General features: G+C 41.5%; 1 protein-coding gene and 1 long non-coding RNA gene across 11 annotated transcripts in view; one reads left to right on the forward strand and one right to left on the reverse strand.

Annotated features, from left to right (window-relative positions):
- Window positions 1–5,816, forward strand: part of CRIP2 (cysteine rich protein 2) — a 189,877-nt gene extending 184,061 nt beyond the window's left edge. For 9 of the 10 annotated variants that reach the window (XR_015733521.1, XR_009622211.2, XM_034409903.3 and 6 more), the window contains one exon: window positions 4,214–5,816. Coding sequence is in view for 6 of the 10 variants with exons in the window: in XM_060690187.2 (XP_060546170.1) it covers window positions 4,214–4,281 (68 nt within the window). In the remaining 4 variants the exon portion in view is untranslated. The remainder of the gene's footprint in view (window positions 1–4,213) is intronic. The other variant, XR_009622210.2, reaches the window with a different exon arrangement.
- A 3,425-nt stretch (window positions 5,817–9,241) lies between these two features.
- Window positions 9,242–14,904, reverse strand: LOC148114764 (uncharacterized). Its single transcript, XR_015733522.1, has 4 exons — window positions 14,740–14,904; window positions 13,752–13,838; window positions 10,128–10,218; window positions 9,242–9,469 (listed from the first exon to the last, which is right to left on the reverse strand). It is a non-coding gene; the product is annotated as an uncharacterized LOC148114764 (long non-coding RNA).
- Between the last annotated feature and the right edge of the window lie 433 nt (window positions 14,905–15,337).

Consider the following 15,337-nt stretch of genomic DNA (forward strand, 5'->3'; position numbering starts at 1 on the left):
AAAAGGAGATCTCTCGGGAGGGGGGGGGTTTCAGCGCACAGGCATTCACAAGTGTCAGGATCACCTTATCACTCCTGTGTGAGGGCTTTCCACACACACTCATATTTGTACTACAATCAGACCTTTTAGTGTACACTAACATACACACATGCTTTCTCCCTGCCATCTAGTCAGCATAATTATTTAAGGGAGCTTTATTATTATTCTTAGTATTATTATTATTATTTTTACAAGCCAATTGGCTCTATTGCCGAAACAACTCTCATTACATACAGACACCTTCACACATACATACCATTCAACAACATTTGCAAACCTGGAATAAAACCTGGGAAGGCTTTATCCCTTCAGATTCCCATTTTGTTTCCATCCTTGACATCTTGTAGCTTATTCCTCAAGCAGTGGAAAACTTTAGGATGTGGTTTCTAATCGAAAACATGATTTCGGGCCCTAACCACCACCTGTTTTCCACAGCTCCAAGCTCAAGCCAAGAAGTTCACTTAATTCACATATCACTATCACAATAGAAATCACATCACATTAAGCAAAGACAAGTTATTCGCATTTAATCGCAGGTAGGAAGAACAATAAACCTTTCCTTCTTTACCCTCATTCTTTCAGAGTTTTCTGCCTCTTTCAAGAATGAGAAAGATCTGTATACCACTACAGTATTTCTACTCCTTCCACCCATAACAGCATAAAGCAAAATCATCCCACTGGGTATTTCTTCCCTAATTGAGTGAGAAGTTTTAGTGACTTCTCACTCCTGTTGTTCTATCCCCCTTAAGTGCCATACTACCTGTTTCTGCCCGGGGGATGTACTTATCTCGTAATAAAAGGGATAGGGGGGACATAGAAGGAGTTTCCTTATGTTTCCTTCAGTAAATTTCTCAGGATCCTTAACAAATATTCCATATTGGGGCCCCATAGTTACTTATCTATTTATAGCTAAAGCCGACACTTCCCTCCTTGAACTCCTTTTCCCTTAAAAAATCCACTCAACACGCTTAGCCTCTGGCCACTCCAGTCGCCCAGAAAATGGAACCGCAGAGGAAAGCTCAAGTTAGCATGTTCAACGTGAGAACTAATCATGTCTAATGCATCTCAACATTCACACAGCACCAGACATTCAAGGAGTCAGACCACCCCAGCGAGACATCCCATAAGTACCCTGTACTTATACTCACTCTGGGTCAGTGCACTGTATTCCTGGTCCTGCACGGCTCAGATTCCCTGCTCAGTTGTTCAGGTCTCTGTCACATCAGATTAAAGAAGAGCCAATTCCTCTGGAACAGAACCACCCGGTCCGGACCGCTAAAATCAGCGGGGGTACCCACCGGCCCTTAGGTAAAAATTCCACACCAGAAGGACATCTTCAAGTCCCATTCGGGTGCCAATTGTTAAATGCAGAAAAACAGCATTTATATATAATAAGTGACACAGAGAACATGAACAAGAAAAAACAGCAGATTTATTAATATATATATCTATATATCTATATCTATCTATATCTATATCTATATCTATATCTATATCTATATCTATATCTATATCTATATCTATATCTATATCTATATCTATATCATCTATATCTATATATATCTATATCTATATATATATATATATATATATATATATATATATATATATATATATATATATATATATATATATATCTCTTTTGCAAAAGGATCCTCCCATGAAAGGGAGGACGTCTGACCACTTCGATTACATGGTTTAAATACAGTTTTCAGGATACAGAAGCCCGATACAAACGGATACAAACAGTCCACCAGGGAATTGGTTTCAGGTCTTATATAACATATTGGGCACATGTTCCGCCCTGGAAATTCCCCTCCAACAATACCCTTCAAAAATATCCTTTACATGCTAAATGGTATCATCATTTGTGGACCTCCCCTTCTGGCCCATTTCGGAATTTTACCAGAACATCAATTTCCTCAAAAATATGCATCATATATCCTGCACAATAAGCATCACAGGAACAACATAGTTTCCGTTCTCATGTCCTCACTACCAAGTTATATAATCAGGTTATATCAGGGAGAACATGGCGTTTAAAATGGCATTACTCAGGTTATGCTTTTTACAGGAATAATTCATATTTCTCTCAAACGAGAAGTAATCTCATCCCCTAGACCACCTGCATCTACACCATCTGTTCCCATGATTGAAAGTGAATAACACTTTGAAATCAAGAAATCCTTGACTCTAGGATCCAGAGAGGGAAAATCCAATACTTAGTTGCTTGGAAACATTTACCCTCATCCCAAAACGAATGGGTCGCTAAACACCATGTTAGGGCTCCTACCTTACTGAGAAAATTTCACTCCCAATACCCTAACAAACCTTGTTAACATACTAAAATGGATTTTTTAAATATCTGACATATTTTTATATATGAAAAGTTTATATCTTTTCACAGGTGGATCCTTTCTTGTTCTAAGGAAGGCAGCATGTCAGATCCCTATAAGTGATACTGCCATTCAGTTGGGAGAAGGGAGGGCCTTGGATTCGATTTATTAGCATTGCCTGTGTCAACAGATATTTTACAACCTATATCCTGGCACCAAAGCGCCGTTAACTTGGGGAATGTTTATGATGGCCACGTGGGCTGTTTCACTTTAAAGGATAATGGAGGATAACGATGGGAATACATGCTTATCCGATTCTCAGGGCAGCTGGAAAAGAAAACATCTTCACACTTGTGTATTGGCTAAAATCTGCATTCTGGCTACAGGGAGGGTCTCTACTGCTTTAAAAGGTTCCTTTTGTAATACTACATTTCAAGACTTTTTCCTTTCTTAAATCGGAAAGAGAGGCAGTGCGTACAATTTGTATATAAGCATTTAAGACTTATGTCTGTCCGTGGGTATAGTTCCTGCATCTCCTAATTGTTGTTTGGGTTCCCCCCCCCAATCACTCCCTACCTTTGATTTGTTTTCTTGGGATTTATGATTGGTTTTGCGTTCTAGATTCTAAAGATTAGTCACATACACCCCCTCAATTTTAGTTTAAAGCCCTTCAGATGAGTTGGGCCAGTCTTTTTTGGAGTACATTTTCCCTGTTTTCATGAGGTGCAGCCCATCCCCTTTTTTAGGTAATGCAGTCCATGGTCCAGGAAACCAAAGTTTTCTTGGCGATACCAACCCTTTAGCCAGTGGTTTATTTCTAGGATTCTTTTTCCCCTCAATGGGTGTTGACCTTTTGTTGGCAGTACTGATGAGAACACTACTTGTGCTCCTAGCTCCTTTATTGTCTCGTTGCTTATAATCTCTCAATATTGTACTCAGGTTGTGTCATTTATCCCAATGTGAAAGAGGAGTAAAGGGTAGTAATCTGTGGGCATAATTATTTTGGTTAGGTTCTCAGTCACAGCCTTGATTTTTGAGACAACATAGCTCCCTAAATTGTATGTCCAGTCTGCAGATGGCTGGTTCTGTTCCTTTGAGAATAGAATCTCCTCACCAACACTCATCTTCATTTGGGGGGGGGCAGTCTGGGGTGCTTTTCTGTTTATCTCAGGCTAATTGATGATGTCTCTTTTCTAGATGTCTGCATGTTTTCTTTGAGGGGGAGGTTGTGGGTCTGCATATTTTCATCTAGGAGGAGAAATTGATTGCTCAGTTTTAATGGGGCTGCTTCTGGTTGAGTTGGGTTAGATTGGGCAGTAGGCGTTTGTTAGAAATATCCTGCTTTTTTCTTTGATTATTAGGTTTCCTTCTATGTGTGACATATCTCCATTTGTCTTCCTCCAAGAGTTTATCAGCAGAATCATAATATATTATATTATATTATTTATATATATATATATATATATGAACAGGATCATAATATAATGATAAATAAAAGCATTCTGGGTGGCACTCAATTTCATTGAGTGCCACATCAGCATTATGATTCCTTCCTTCCCTCCCTCCTCATTCCCATTTCCTTCCTTTATTTTATCACATTGCTTCTCTCAGTCAAAATTGTGTTTCCTCTGAGCATTTTCCAAACCCTGAGTTCTTTGAATTTGTTGATACTTTACTTATATACTATATAAATATTGATTTTCCAATAATGAATTCACTACTAGTTTTCAAAGTCATAAATTAAAATTGTTCCCAAACTGGCTTGCGCTTTCTCTTTTCCCTTTAGCTTATTTTAATTCCTCCTCTACTGACTTTTTTCTGTTTTCTTTCTTTTGTAGGAGTGAATACAGGTGCAGTTGGAAGCTACATCTATAATAAAGACTCTGAAGCAAAAGACCAACCTTGAGAGCTTTTTTTCTAGCCAAGTATTCACCTGCTCAACCCATTTGCACTGCATTCTTTTCATTAATCTTATGTGTGTAAACATAGTAAAACCTGCTTAGAAGCAGGAGGATGAGATAGCTGTTCATTTGTATGCTCACCAGGTAGATGATATTCTGTTCCCTCTTCCAATTTTTAATGGCTGTGCTTTAAAAAAAAACAGAGCTGTTTCTCCCTCAAGTCTCTCACTTTTATTTCACTTCAACTCTATGGGTTCTGAGCAAATATCTTTGCTACCATTTGTCAGCGTCTCAGCATTGACATAGAAAAAGCCTGAACTTTTGCCTGCTAAATCCCTTTGAAGATTCGGTCTCCTTGGAGATGAGGAGGGGGGAAACATTCCTGTGAACTGACGAAAAAGGAATCAGGAGAGTGACTTGGAAGATAGCCAATGAGAAGCAGAGAATTGGGGATCGGAAAGGGAGGGATTGGGGGGCAAAGGTCAGTATTGACCACGAAGAGTCAGGATCAGGTTGCTGTGCTCGAATAAAGAGAAAATTTCCTTAAAGATTGGCAGTTCGGAAGTTCATTTATTTTGAGATAGCATCGAAACCTGACACCATTACTATGTATGACAAAACACAATTTTGCAATGTCCTCTCCAGCCTTTGGAGTTTTTAGTTCATTTTTTAAAGGTCCAACTTACCATTCACTATTAATGCCTGAACAATTGGAAGAATAAACAAATTCTTCAGGGAGATTAAAAAAATCAGGTATATTTTTGAACAAGACTGCTAAATGTAGAACAATGACTTCTAAATGTAGAACAATGACTTCTAGATTGAGAGATAAGGTTCTTACCAGAGATTGCCTTCCTACATTAAGTTTCATCACTGTTCAGAGCTAGTCCCTTGTTGAAGCAGATGTCAGCAGAAAACTCTTCCTAGCAGCTGACATAGCGTTTACTATACTTAGCTGAAACTAAAGTGTTGTTTTGTTTTTTGAAAATAGTTTGTATTTCTTGTCAGAAATTATGACCCTACTAATGTTATTCCAGACAGAATGTGGTCCTAACTTGGATATGGAAGTATAAGTTATTTATGTAGGTATCTGTCACTTGTTTGTATACATGGAAAATATTACTGCTTGCCAACCAAGCAACTTGCTATAAAGATCAAGCAGCAAAAGTGGGAGAAGTAGAAAAAGAGACACTCTGTGTGTGTGTGTGTGTGTGTGTGTGTGTTTATACTGTATGTATTAGGATGGGACCGTAGCTATTTGCAGAGGAACCAGTTCTGATCTTATTATTTATGTGCTTGAAATTTATTTATAGACAGATAGTAATGTTCATTTTTGCTTTGGAAAATAGCCTATCTTTCTAGTTTTTTTAGCATCCCTGGGTTCAGAAGGCACAATTGGAACTAATCAAGAGTATGAGCTGAGGTAGCATTGTACATTACATTGTAAAACCTGTACTACCCAACCTGCAGACTAATTTTTCCAACCCAGAATGCTTATCTGTATACCTTTTGCAATTAATAAAGATGTTTGACAATTTAAGTATACTGTGTTTGAAGCTGTTCTTTTTTTTTTTAAACAAGTTTTATTATAATTTTTCTTTCATCATACATATTTTATGAACAGAGTATTGACTGGGTCACATCTTATATATCTTTATATATCTTTATATATCTTTATATATATATATATATCTTTATATATATATATATATATATATATATATATATATATATATATATATTTATTTATTTATTTATTACATGTATGTAATGTATTACATATATGCCGCCATTCTCCCAAAGGACTCAGGGCGGCGAACACAAGTTAAGAAACAAGTACAATAAAATCATAATTTAATCCAAATAATTAATTAGTAGTAAATAATAAAGCCCGGAATCAGTCTCAGCCTATTTGTTTGAAAAGCCAAGTCTTCAAGTCCCGACGGAAGGAGCGGAGATCAGGAGCCGTCCGGAGCTCAGTAGGTAATCCATTCCAGAGGGTGGGAGCACCCACAGAGAACGCCCTACCCCTGGGCACAGCAAGGTGACATTGGCTCGCCGTCAGAACCCTGAGGAGAGCGGCAGGACGGTGAGAGGCAGGCAGGAGAAGGTCATGCAAATATCCCGGCCCTAAGTCATGAAGGGCCTTATAGGTGAGGACTAGCACCTTGAAGCGGACCCGGAGAACCACTGGTAACCAGTGCAGCTCATGCAGGAGGGGTGTTATATGGGAGTAACGAGGGGCTCCCATAACAACCCGTGCAGCTGCATTCTGGATCAGCTGGAGTCTCCGGGTGCATCTCAGGGGCAGGCCCATGTAGAGGGAATTGCAGTAATCCAAGCGGGAAGTAACCAGGGCATGAGTGGCTGTGCGAAGGTCATCTCAGTCCAGGAAAGGGCGCAACTGGCGCACCAGGCAAACCTGTGCGAAGGCCCCCCTGGTCACGGCCGTTAGATGGTCTTCTAGGGATAGCCAAGCATCCAGGAGGACACTCAAGTTGTGAGCCCTATCAACGGGTGCAAGTTTTTCCCCATCTATCAAAAGTGATGGAGCCTCTGAAACCCGAGATGCTGGCATCCACAGCCACTCAGTCTTAGAGGGATTGAGTTTGAGTCTGTTTCTGCCCAGCCAGGCCCGTACCTCCTCCAGGCAATGGGACATCACGGAAAGGGCATCTCTGGGGTGGTCTGGGGTGGAGATGTATAATTGGGTATCATCAGCATATTGATGATATCTCACCCCAAAGCCACGAATGATGTCACCCAGTGGCTTCATATAGATGTTAAAGAGCAGGGGGGAGAGAACCGACCCGAGGCACCCCACAATTAAGGGGCCTCGGGATGGATCTCTGCCCTCCTGCCCATACAAACTGAAAGCGACCCGAGAGGAAAACCACCGTAAGACAGTGCCTCCCACCCCTAACCCCACAAGTCGCTGCAGTAGGATACCATGGTCGATGGTATCAAAAGCCGCTGAGAGGTCAAGTAGGACCAGGATGGAGGAACAACCCCAATCCCGAGCCCGCCAGAGATCATTCACCAGAGCGTTGACAATTGCCTGGATCCAGTCTCTAGTCACCTCTCTGGCAGCCGAAACCAACCAGGAGGGACAAGGGTCCAATAAGCAAGTGGGTCCAATAAGCAAGGGTCCAATAAGCAAGCAAACTAAGTTTGCCCACAATCCTGTCCACTTCCTTGACAGAAGCAGGGTCAAACTCAATCCAGATATTCTCAAGACCCACCCTAGTCTCCCGATTGGATTCTGCCCAGTCAGAGTCCAATCCGATCCGGATCTGAGCGATTTTATCATGCAGAAACTGTACAAAATCCTCAGCTCTGCCCTGCAAAGGGTCTTCCCTCGCTCCCTGATTGAGGAGGGAGCGGGTCACACGAAACAGGGCTGCTGGGCGGTTTTCTGCAGATGCAATGAGGGCGGCGAAGTAGTGATGTTTCGCCGCTTCCATCGCCACTAGATAAGACCTAATATGGGTTCTTAACTGTGTTCGGTCAGATTCAGATTGGGAGGACCTCCAACTCTCCTCTAAGCGTCTTTTCCGACGTTTCATTTCCCGGAGCTCCATGGAAAACCAAGGAGCAATCCGGGATCTGCGTCGGGTTAGAGGCCGCAAAGGTGCGATTCTGTCCAAGGCGTCGGTAGCCACCCTTTCCCAGGATGCCACCAGAGCCTCAGCTGAATCGTAGGATTGAGAGGTGGGGAATGTCCCAAGCTCCTTTAAGAACCTTTCTGGGTTCATCAGGCGCCTAGGGCGGAACCATTTTATGGGTCCCATCTCCCAGCGGCAGGGGTTGGCAGATTGAAAGTCTAGTCTAAGGAGGGAATGGTCAGTCCATGACAGGGGAGTGATGGAAAGTTCCCCCTTACCATGACCAGAGAGAAAAACCAGGTTGAGTGTGTGTCCTCCCCTATGAGTTGGGCCCTGAATAACCTGAGTCAGGTCCATGGCTGCCATGGAGGCCATGAACTCCCGGATGACTCAGATGACTCACCGATCGAAGGCAGATTAAAATCTCCCACAACTAAAAGGCTGGGGAGTTCAAGTGCCACCTCAGACAAGACATCGAGCAGTGCGGGCAGGGCTGTGGCAACATAGCTGGGAGATAGGTATGTGACCAATAAGCCCGACTGAACTCCAGGGTCCCACTTCAATAGAAGAGACTCACACCCGCCTATCTGAGGGACAGTGACCTCCCTAGGACTCAGACTTTCTCTAACAACTACCGCCACCCCCCGCCCCTTCCCTGGTGTCGTGGCTGGTGCAGGACACGAAAGCCTGAGGGGCATAAATCAGAGAGAGGGATTCCCCCCTCTTGCCCCAACCAGGTCTCCCTGATACAGGCCAGGTCTGCACCCTCCTCATCAATAAGATCTCGTATGAGGAGAGCCTTATTCATCACGGATCTGGCATTCACATATATCAGACGGAAACCAGGGTCCTTCGCTCTCATATTCCCAGGAAAGCAGGGTGAGCAGGAGGTATGGGAGCAAGCTACCATCCAAATGCATCTGGTGTGATGCTCCCCACTCCTACTTCGATTATATTAATCTTTATAATCTATTCCAATCTTCCCATTTTTTCCATATTCATCTCTTTTATATAATTCTTTATCACAAATTAATCATTTTTCACCCTATCTTGTTATTTCAGCTTCTGCCATATTATTCTTTTTTTCCCAAAGCCATTTTACATGTTTCCAATTTCATCCACAATATTCTTTTTCCATACTTCTTTATCTTCTATTTCTTCTTAATACTATCACTATCTGCCCTTAATTCCTAATCTCTTACAATAATATCAATTAATTATCTTATTTCTCCATTACAGAATAAATTTCTCAAACTCCCCATCCCACTTTTTAACATTTCAACTTTGTCGCTTTTTTAAAAAAAATTATTTATTTATTTACAAACAAAGTATTTATTCACATACAGATCGTGACGGGAGCTTTACACAATATATTAACTTCAGTCAAAATATACAAATAAGATATAAAATCTACACTGACCTTATCTTCTTTTTATTCTATTATTCAACCAAGTATACCATTGGTCCCAGCATTGAAAATATGCGGAATCCTTTTGATCTCTCAAAATTTTTGTTAACCTGTCAGCTTCCACATATTCAATAATTTTTCCCAAAATCAAATCTTCAGCCGGTAGGTCTTTAGCTGGTGCTGTATAAAATAAATATGTCCATTTTGGGAGGATATAGGATTTTATAATCACGATCCTACCTAATAGAGACGTCTAAAGGTTCTTCCATTTCTCTAAGTCCTGTTCTGTTCGTTGAAGTAATTTCAAGTAATTATCTTCTTTGATTATTGAGCATTTGGCTGTTAATATAATACCTAGATATCGTAATTTATTGACAATCTGAAATCCCAAATTCGCTTCTAATTCCTTCCCCTGCTTTGTTGTCAAATTTTTAATGATAACCTTAATTTTTTCCTTGTTTATTTTTAAGCCCGCTACATTTCCGTATTTTTCTAACTCATAGATCAAATTCAGGCCCGATAGAATAGGATCTTCCAATATAAATACTAGGTCATCGGCATATGCTTGTACCTTATATTGTTGGTTCTTAATATGCAATCCTTTTATCCCCGAGTTGCGCCTTATTTCCCTCAATAAAGGTTCTAATGTTAGGATGAATAGCAACGGAGAAAGCGGGCACCCCTGTCTAGTTCCTTTCTTGATGCAGATTTGTTCAGATACATCTCCATTAATTAAGATTTTGGCAGACTGCTTCGAATAGATTGTTCGAATTGCCCGGACAAACCTTTCCCCGAATTGCATATGTTGTAATAAGCCCACTAAAAAACTCCAACTCACTCGGTCGAAGGCTTTTTGCGCATCCACAAAAACCAAAGTTTTGGTAGTGTGGTAGTACTCCAATATTGCCATGACCTAAAAGTGGTAGAATCTGTGAAAAGATTGAAAAGCACTGAATTAGAAGACTTCCAAGGTTCCTTCCAGTCTTGGTAGTATGATAGTAAGAAGATGCACTAAAACTATTACATCATGATGGCTTACTGTATACCAAAGAGACCAAACTGACAGATAGGAAAAAAACAAATAAAGAATAGAAAAGAGACATGGCATGGCCAATACATTTTAAAAAACTAGCAGGCAAGGCAGATAACAAAACCTGGCAATGGCTAAGAGCAGGGAAATTGAAGAAACGGGGTAATTCTGGCTGCACAAGACCAAGCTTTAAGAACAAATACATACAAAGCCAGAATTGAAAAGACAGTAACAGACAGCAGCTACTATCTTTGCAAAGAAGCTGAAGAAACAGTGGACCAACTTGTTACCTGCTACAAAAAGACTGCATAAACAGCAGCATGACTAAGTAACAACAATGGTACATTGGAAGATCTGCAAGAAATAACATTTGCCTGCAAGCAAGAACTGGTTAGCACAAAATAGTCAAAGTTACAGAAAATGAAGAAATTAAAGTGCTCTGGGAACTTTAGAATTGTTTAGAATTCAAACAGACAAGCATCTTCCACACAACAACAAAAAAGTCTGGGAAGTGCAGACAGCAAAAGAGAAGAGAAAAAACTTGAAAAAAAATCACAAAATATAAAGACTTGCAAACTGAAGTAGAAAAACTGGCAAAAGAAAATAAAGAATAATAACAGTAAGAAGCAACTTGGATACAATTCAGGGGCAGGTTTCAAAACCCGTCACTACTGGTTCGCTTGTAGGCGCGCGCCACTTCTGCACATGAGCAGAAGTGTCCTGGTGGGTGGGCGGAGCCTCCCACCGCTGCCACTACCGTTTGCCCAATCTGAGGCGAACTGGTAGCAACCCACGACTACAATGGTACAATTCCAAACATTTGGAGACTTACTTGAACACCACTGGCATTGTTAAAAATCACTATCAGCCAAATGCAGAACACAGCTTTACTTGGAACTACAATGATACCTTTAATTTTATTAAACAACATCTAGCGATCGGGGGCCGTGGGAGGCAAAGCTTTGTCCTGGAGGGACAAACAATAGAAGGAGGAAATCTCAGAGGCAGTGAGGAAAGGTGCGGTTTCCCGCGGCGCTAGGAAGAGAACCTCCAACCCGACCTGGAAGAAGCCTGCCTTAATGGCAGACCTGGAGGCGTGACACGCCAGCCAAAGAAAAGGGAAGCGAGCAGAGAAGACAAGTACAGCAGGCATAACGCGAGCAGTGGATTTAGCTGAGTTTGGAAGACCGGCGAAGAAGCAGCTGGAGGAGTGATTAAAGATACAGAGTGAGTCTCCAATAGAGAAAGACTATTTTGAACAATTAGCGGCATTCTGGCATCGGGAGCAGTATAGTGAGCAGAAGAGAACAGTAAACAGTTAAAAGGCAAAAGGCAAAAGGAACAGAGCTTCACTCCGTGAGATAAATAAGGAACTGCAAATAAGGAACTGTATTTTGTATTTTGAACTTCAGAAACTTGTGCTCCAATGGAGAAATGAAAGGTTTACAGTCGAGAAGGAAAGATTGCGAGAGAGTGACTGTGCAGACAGAGAGAGACTGACATTGTAAGATGGAAACTGATGCAACAGTGAAAATAACAGGATTAATAATATTCAAACATTCAAATACCTGTTTCCTTTCTTTTTCTTTGCTCTCTTTTCAATTTTTATAGCTTAACGTTTATAACGTTTATAATATTATTTGGTATTTTTAGAACTGGCTATAGATTATAGATTTAGTTTTTAGAAACATATATATATTTAACCACTTTGACAAAAGAAACTTAGTAAATAGACAACATAGAGTTATATAAAAATATAATCACATTTCTTGTACCCAATACCAACTGTATTTCTTGTATTTCGTGTATTTATTAACTATATCAACTAGATTTGTTAATAATTTGATTTTCTCAATTAGATTAACGAGTATTTACTGTATTTATTCTATATTGTACTTAATATCCAATATTTAATATTTATTATCTATATTACCTTTACTATTTTTATTATCAACTATTTATAGTAAAATTGATATTGATTTATAGAGATAGAATTATATTGATTAGAAGGGAATTAGCTTAATTTACAGGAAAGTATAACATATATAAATACAAACTAGATTAATAAAACTGGATGGTAATATAAAATTCTAGGTGAGCAGCATAAAATTATAAGAGAAATGACCACCATTACAACCCTGAAAACAGGAAAGAAGGCTACACCATTAGTCCCAATACCGACTGCTTCTCCATCGAACTAAAGATTAATTGAAGGAATGTTAACCACTGGAAAATTGAATGACACTCCAAATATGCAGGCGATGCAAGCTATCCTGATGACAATAAAAGAAACAATGGTAAAACTACAGGAAAATGTGACAAAAAATCATGAAGAAATTAAATTAGATTTAAAATCAGAAATGGGAGAGATGAAGACAGAGTTACACAAGTTGGATGATAGAATGGGCACAATTCAAGAAGCGATCGAGAAGAATGAAGAGAGAATAAAAACTATTGAAAATAGAACAGAGCAAACGAAGAAAAATCTAGAAATGGTAGATCGGAAAATGTCTGGAATGAATAAGGAATTAGGAGAATCGTTGATACATTTGGAGATGGAACGGGCTTCCTTCTTTCTGAAGTTCCAAAACGTCATGGAGACAAAAGAAGAGGATCTAGGCTTAATTGCAGACATACTGCAAAAGGAGAAGCGAGAGATTATAAACGAATTGGATGAAGTATACATGAGTTATGCTAGATGCCACAAACTCCCCAGGGAAGTCCATATAAGATTCACTAGCAAGAAAGTGAGAGATATGATATATAAGATCACAAGAGAGGAACCGATGATGTACAAAGGAAAAGAAATTATTACTCTGAAATAAATCCCTAGGAAGGTCCGTGAACAATGGAAAGACTACCGCTTTTTAGTGTCCCAATTAAATAAAAGGAATATACGGTTCCGATGGACTACTCCTGGAACAATAAAAAAATTAAAGTTGATAGTATGGAGAAAGCTCAAGAACTGTATGACCAGCTAGCTGGCTCAGAGGAAGAATATAACAGTAGGGAGGAATTGCCAGCCAAGATGAACAACGACAGGAGACACAAGAGAAAGACCAAGAGGATAAAAGCAAAGAGGAGAAAGTTCGAGGAGAAGAGGGAATAAGAACAAGGATCCAAAGGCAACGAGTGACACAAAATTAAGACTGGAAGAGGAACTGAAATTAATATCATTAAATGTGAATGGTTTAAATTCACCGTCCAAAAGAAGACACGTATTTTCCAAATTAGTTAAACAACAAGTAGATATTGCATGCCTCCAGGAGCTGCACATCCAAAAACAAGATGAAAAATATTTACAATATAACAAATTGGGGAAACTGTCACAAGTAAATGCCCTACCCGCATTAGAGCCTGCAAAGGGTATAGTACTGCAGGGGTTAACACAAGCTCACGCCCAGACTGCCCCCTCCCCAAACCACTCCTTACCTGAGACTCCGCCCCATGGGTATATAAGGTTGCCCCTCACTACTCCAGATGCTTCTTCCAGATGATACTTGTAATGTATGGATGAACCTGTAAATAAAGGAGACTTATTTGAATGACTGACTCATGTCTGTTATTGGGCCTGATCCATGGATCCTGCAACAAAATGGTAGCAGAGGATGGTTTAATGGCCCAATAAACTCAGGACATACAAAAAGGAACAAATCGCTGCCAAGGAGATGGCGACGCCACCAAAGCAACGAAGTGACAACCCAGCGGGATCGCCAGAGAAGGCAGGGGCCACAATCGACCCCAAAACCAGCACGATGGAGGAAAGAGGGGAGACGGAAGATGGAAACTATACAGACTCCGATGGCCAGGAGGACGAAAGCCTGCGGCTCGATGTCCTACGACTCCTGAGAGAGCGGGCTAATGTCAAGAACCTCCTCGCGGACCTCCGAAGCTTCATAATGGACCGCGAGGTGGCGAAAAGTGAGGAAGACTCCGACCTGGAGCTCGAGGAACTGGACTCGGTGAGTGGATCGCCCCAAGACGACCCCACAGCAGTCACCGAGCTCAAAATTCAAATCGGCGGCCATCTTTAACCAAGCGGCCGGCCAAGATGGCCGACTTCCGACCAATCGGAAGCCAAGATTTAAAATGGCCAGCGCGCGAAAAATGTCCGACCCTAAGCAACGGGGAGAGTGAGGGACCAGGGTCCGACCCGGATCACGAATACCCCCCGACCGAGCGGTAAGTCGACAAGGCCATGAAGACCCTTGCCGCTGCTTTCGGCCCGGGCCTGAGGATCACCAGGGAGGAACCGAAGGAGCCCAAATGGACAGGGAGCGGAGGAGAGGGACGCCGGGACACCCACCCGAGGGTCGCCAACACCACCGCTAGCGCGCCGACCCCCCTGCGCACCCCAGGAACGCCACGCCCCAGATCAGCAAGGCCGCGAACCCCAGAGCCCAGAGACTGGAGCGGCTACCTGCCATCATTGCCGGGCCTCCCGAGCCACCAGGATCTCCGCACCGACGAGATCGCCGCGAGCCAGACACTCCCGAGACACCGCTGGACTCCCAAAACCGAGACCGAGGCCTACCCGACCGTGAGAGACCTCTACGAGGGAGCCGCGATGAACAGGTCCTTCCACCATGACTACAGGGCCGGAATGGACTTTGCGCATGCGCAGTTCCGCCTAGAAGAAGAAAGAAGAAAAAAAACGCAGAGAGGGATTTTTAAACTTCCAGCAAGTGTCCCCATGCCGTATTGCTGCTACAGAACCATGGACAGCAGCCTGCTGTAAGTAACTTAGCAAATAATGCAGGGAACTTACCAAGTGACTTTCCAAAGTTAAGGATGGATGGGGGTAACATCTTAGAGTGGTCATAGCAGCTTCAGGTGGTGTTCCTAAAAGAAAATATGTCACACTTTATCAATGACCCCCCTGAAAAACCATGGACTTTAGAGTTGGACTGTATGCATCATAGGGCCTTTTACTTGTTGATCTCTAGCATTTCGCCAACCATATATCATAGCATCTCACAGTGTCAGAAATCATAGAAAAAATGTTTAGGATATTTTAC

Source organism: Pantherophis guttatus, chromosome 3, assembly GCF_059756535.1.
Source record: "Pantherophis guttatus breed Tessera chromosome 3, ASM5975653v1, whole genome shotgun sequence".
Classification (NCBI taxonomy): domain Eukaryota; kingdom Metazoa; phylum Chordata; class Lepidosauria; order Squamata; family Colubridae; genus Pantherophis; species Pantherophis guttatus.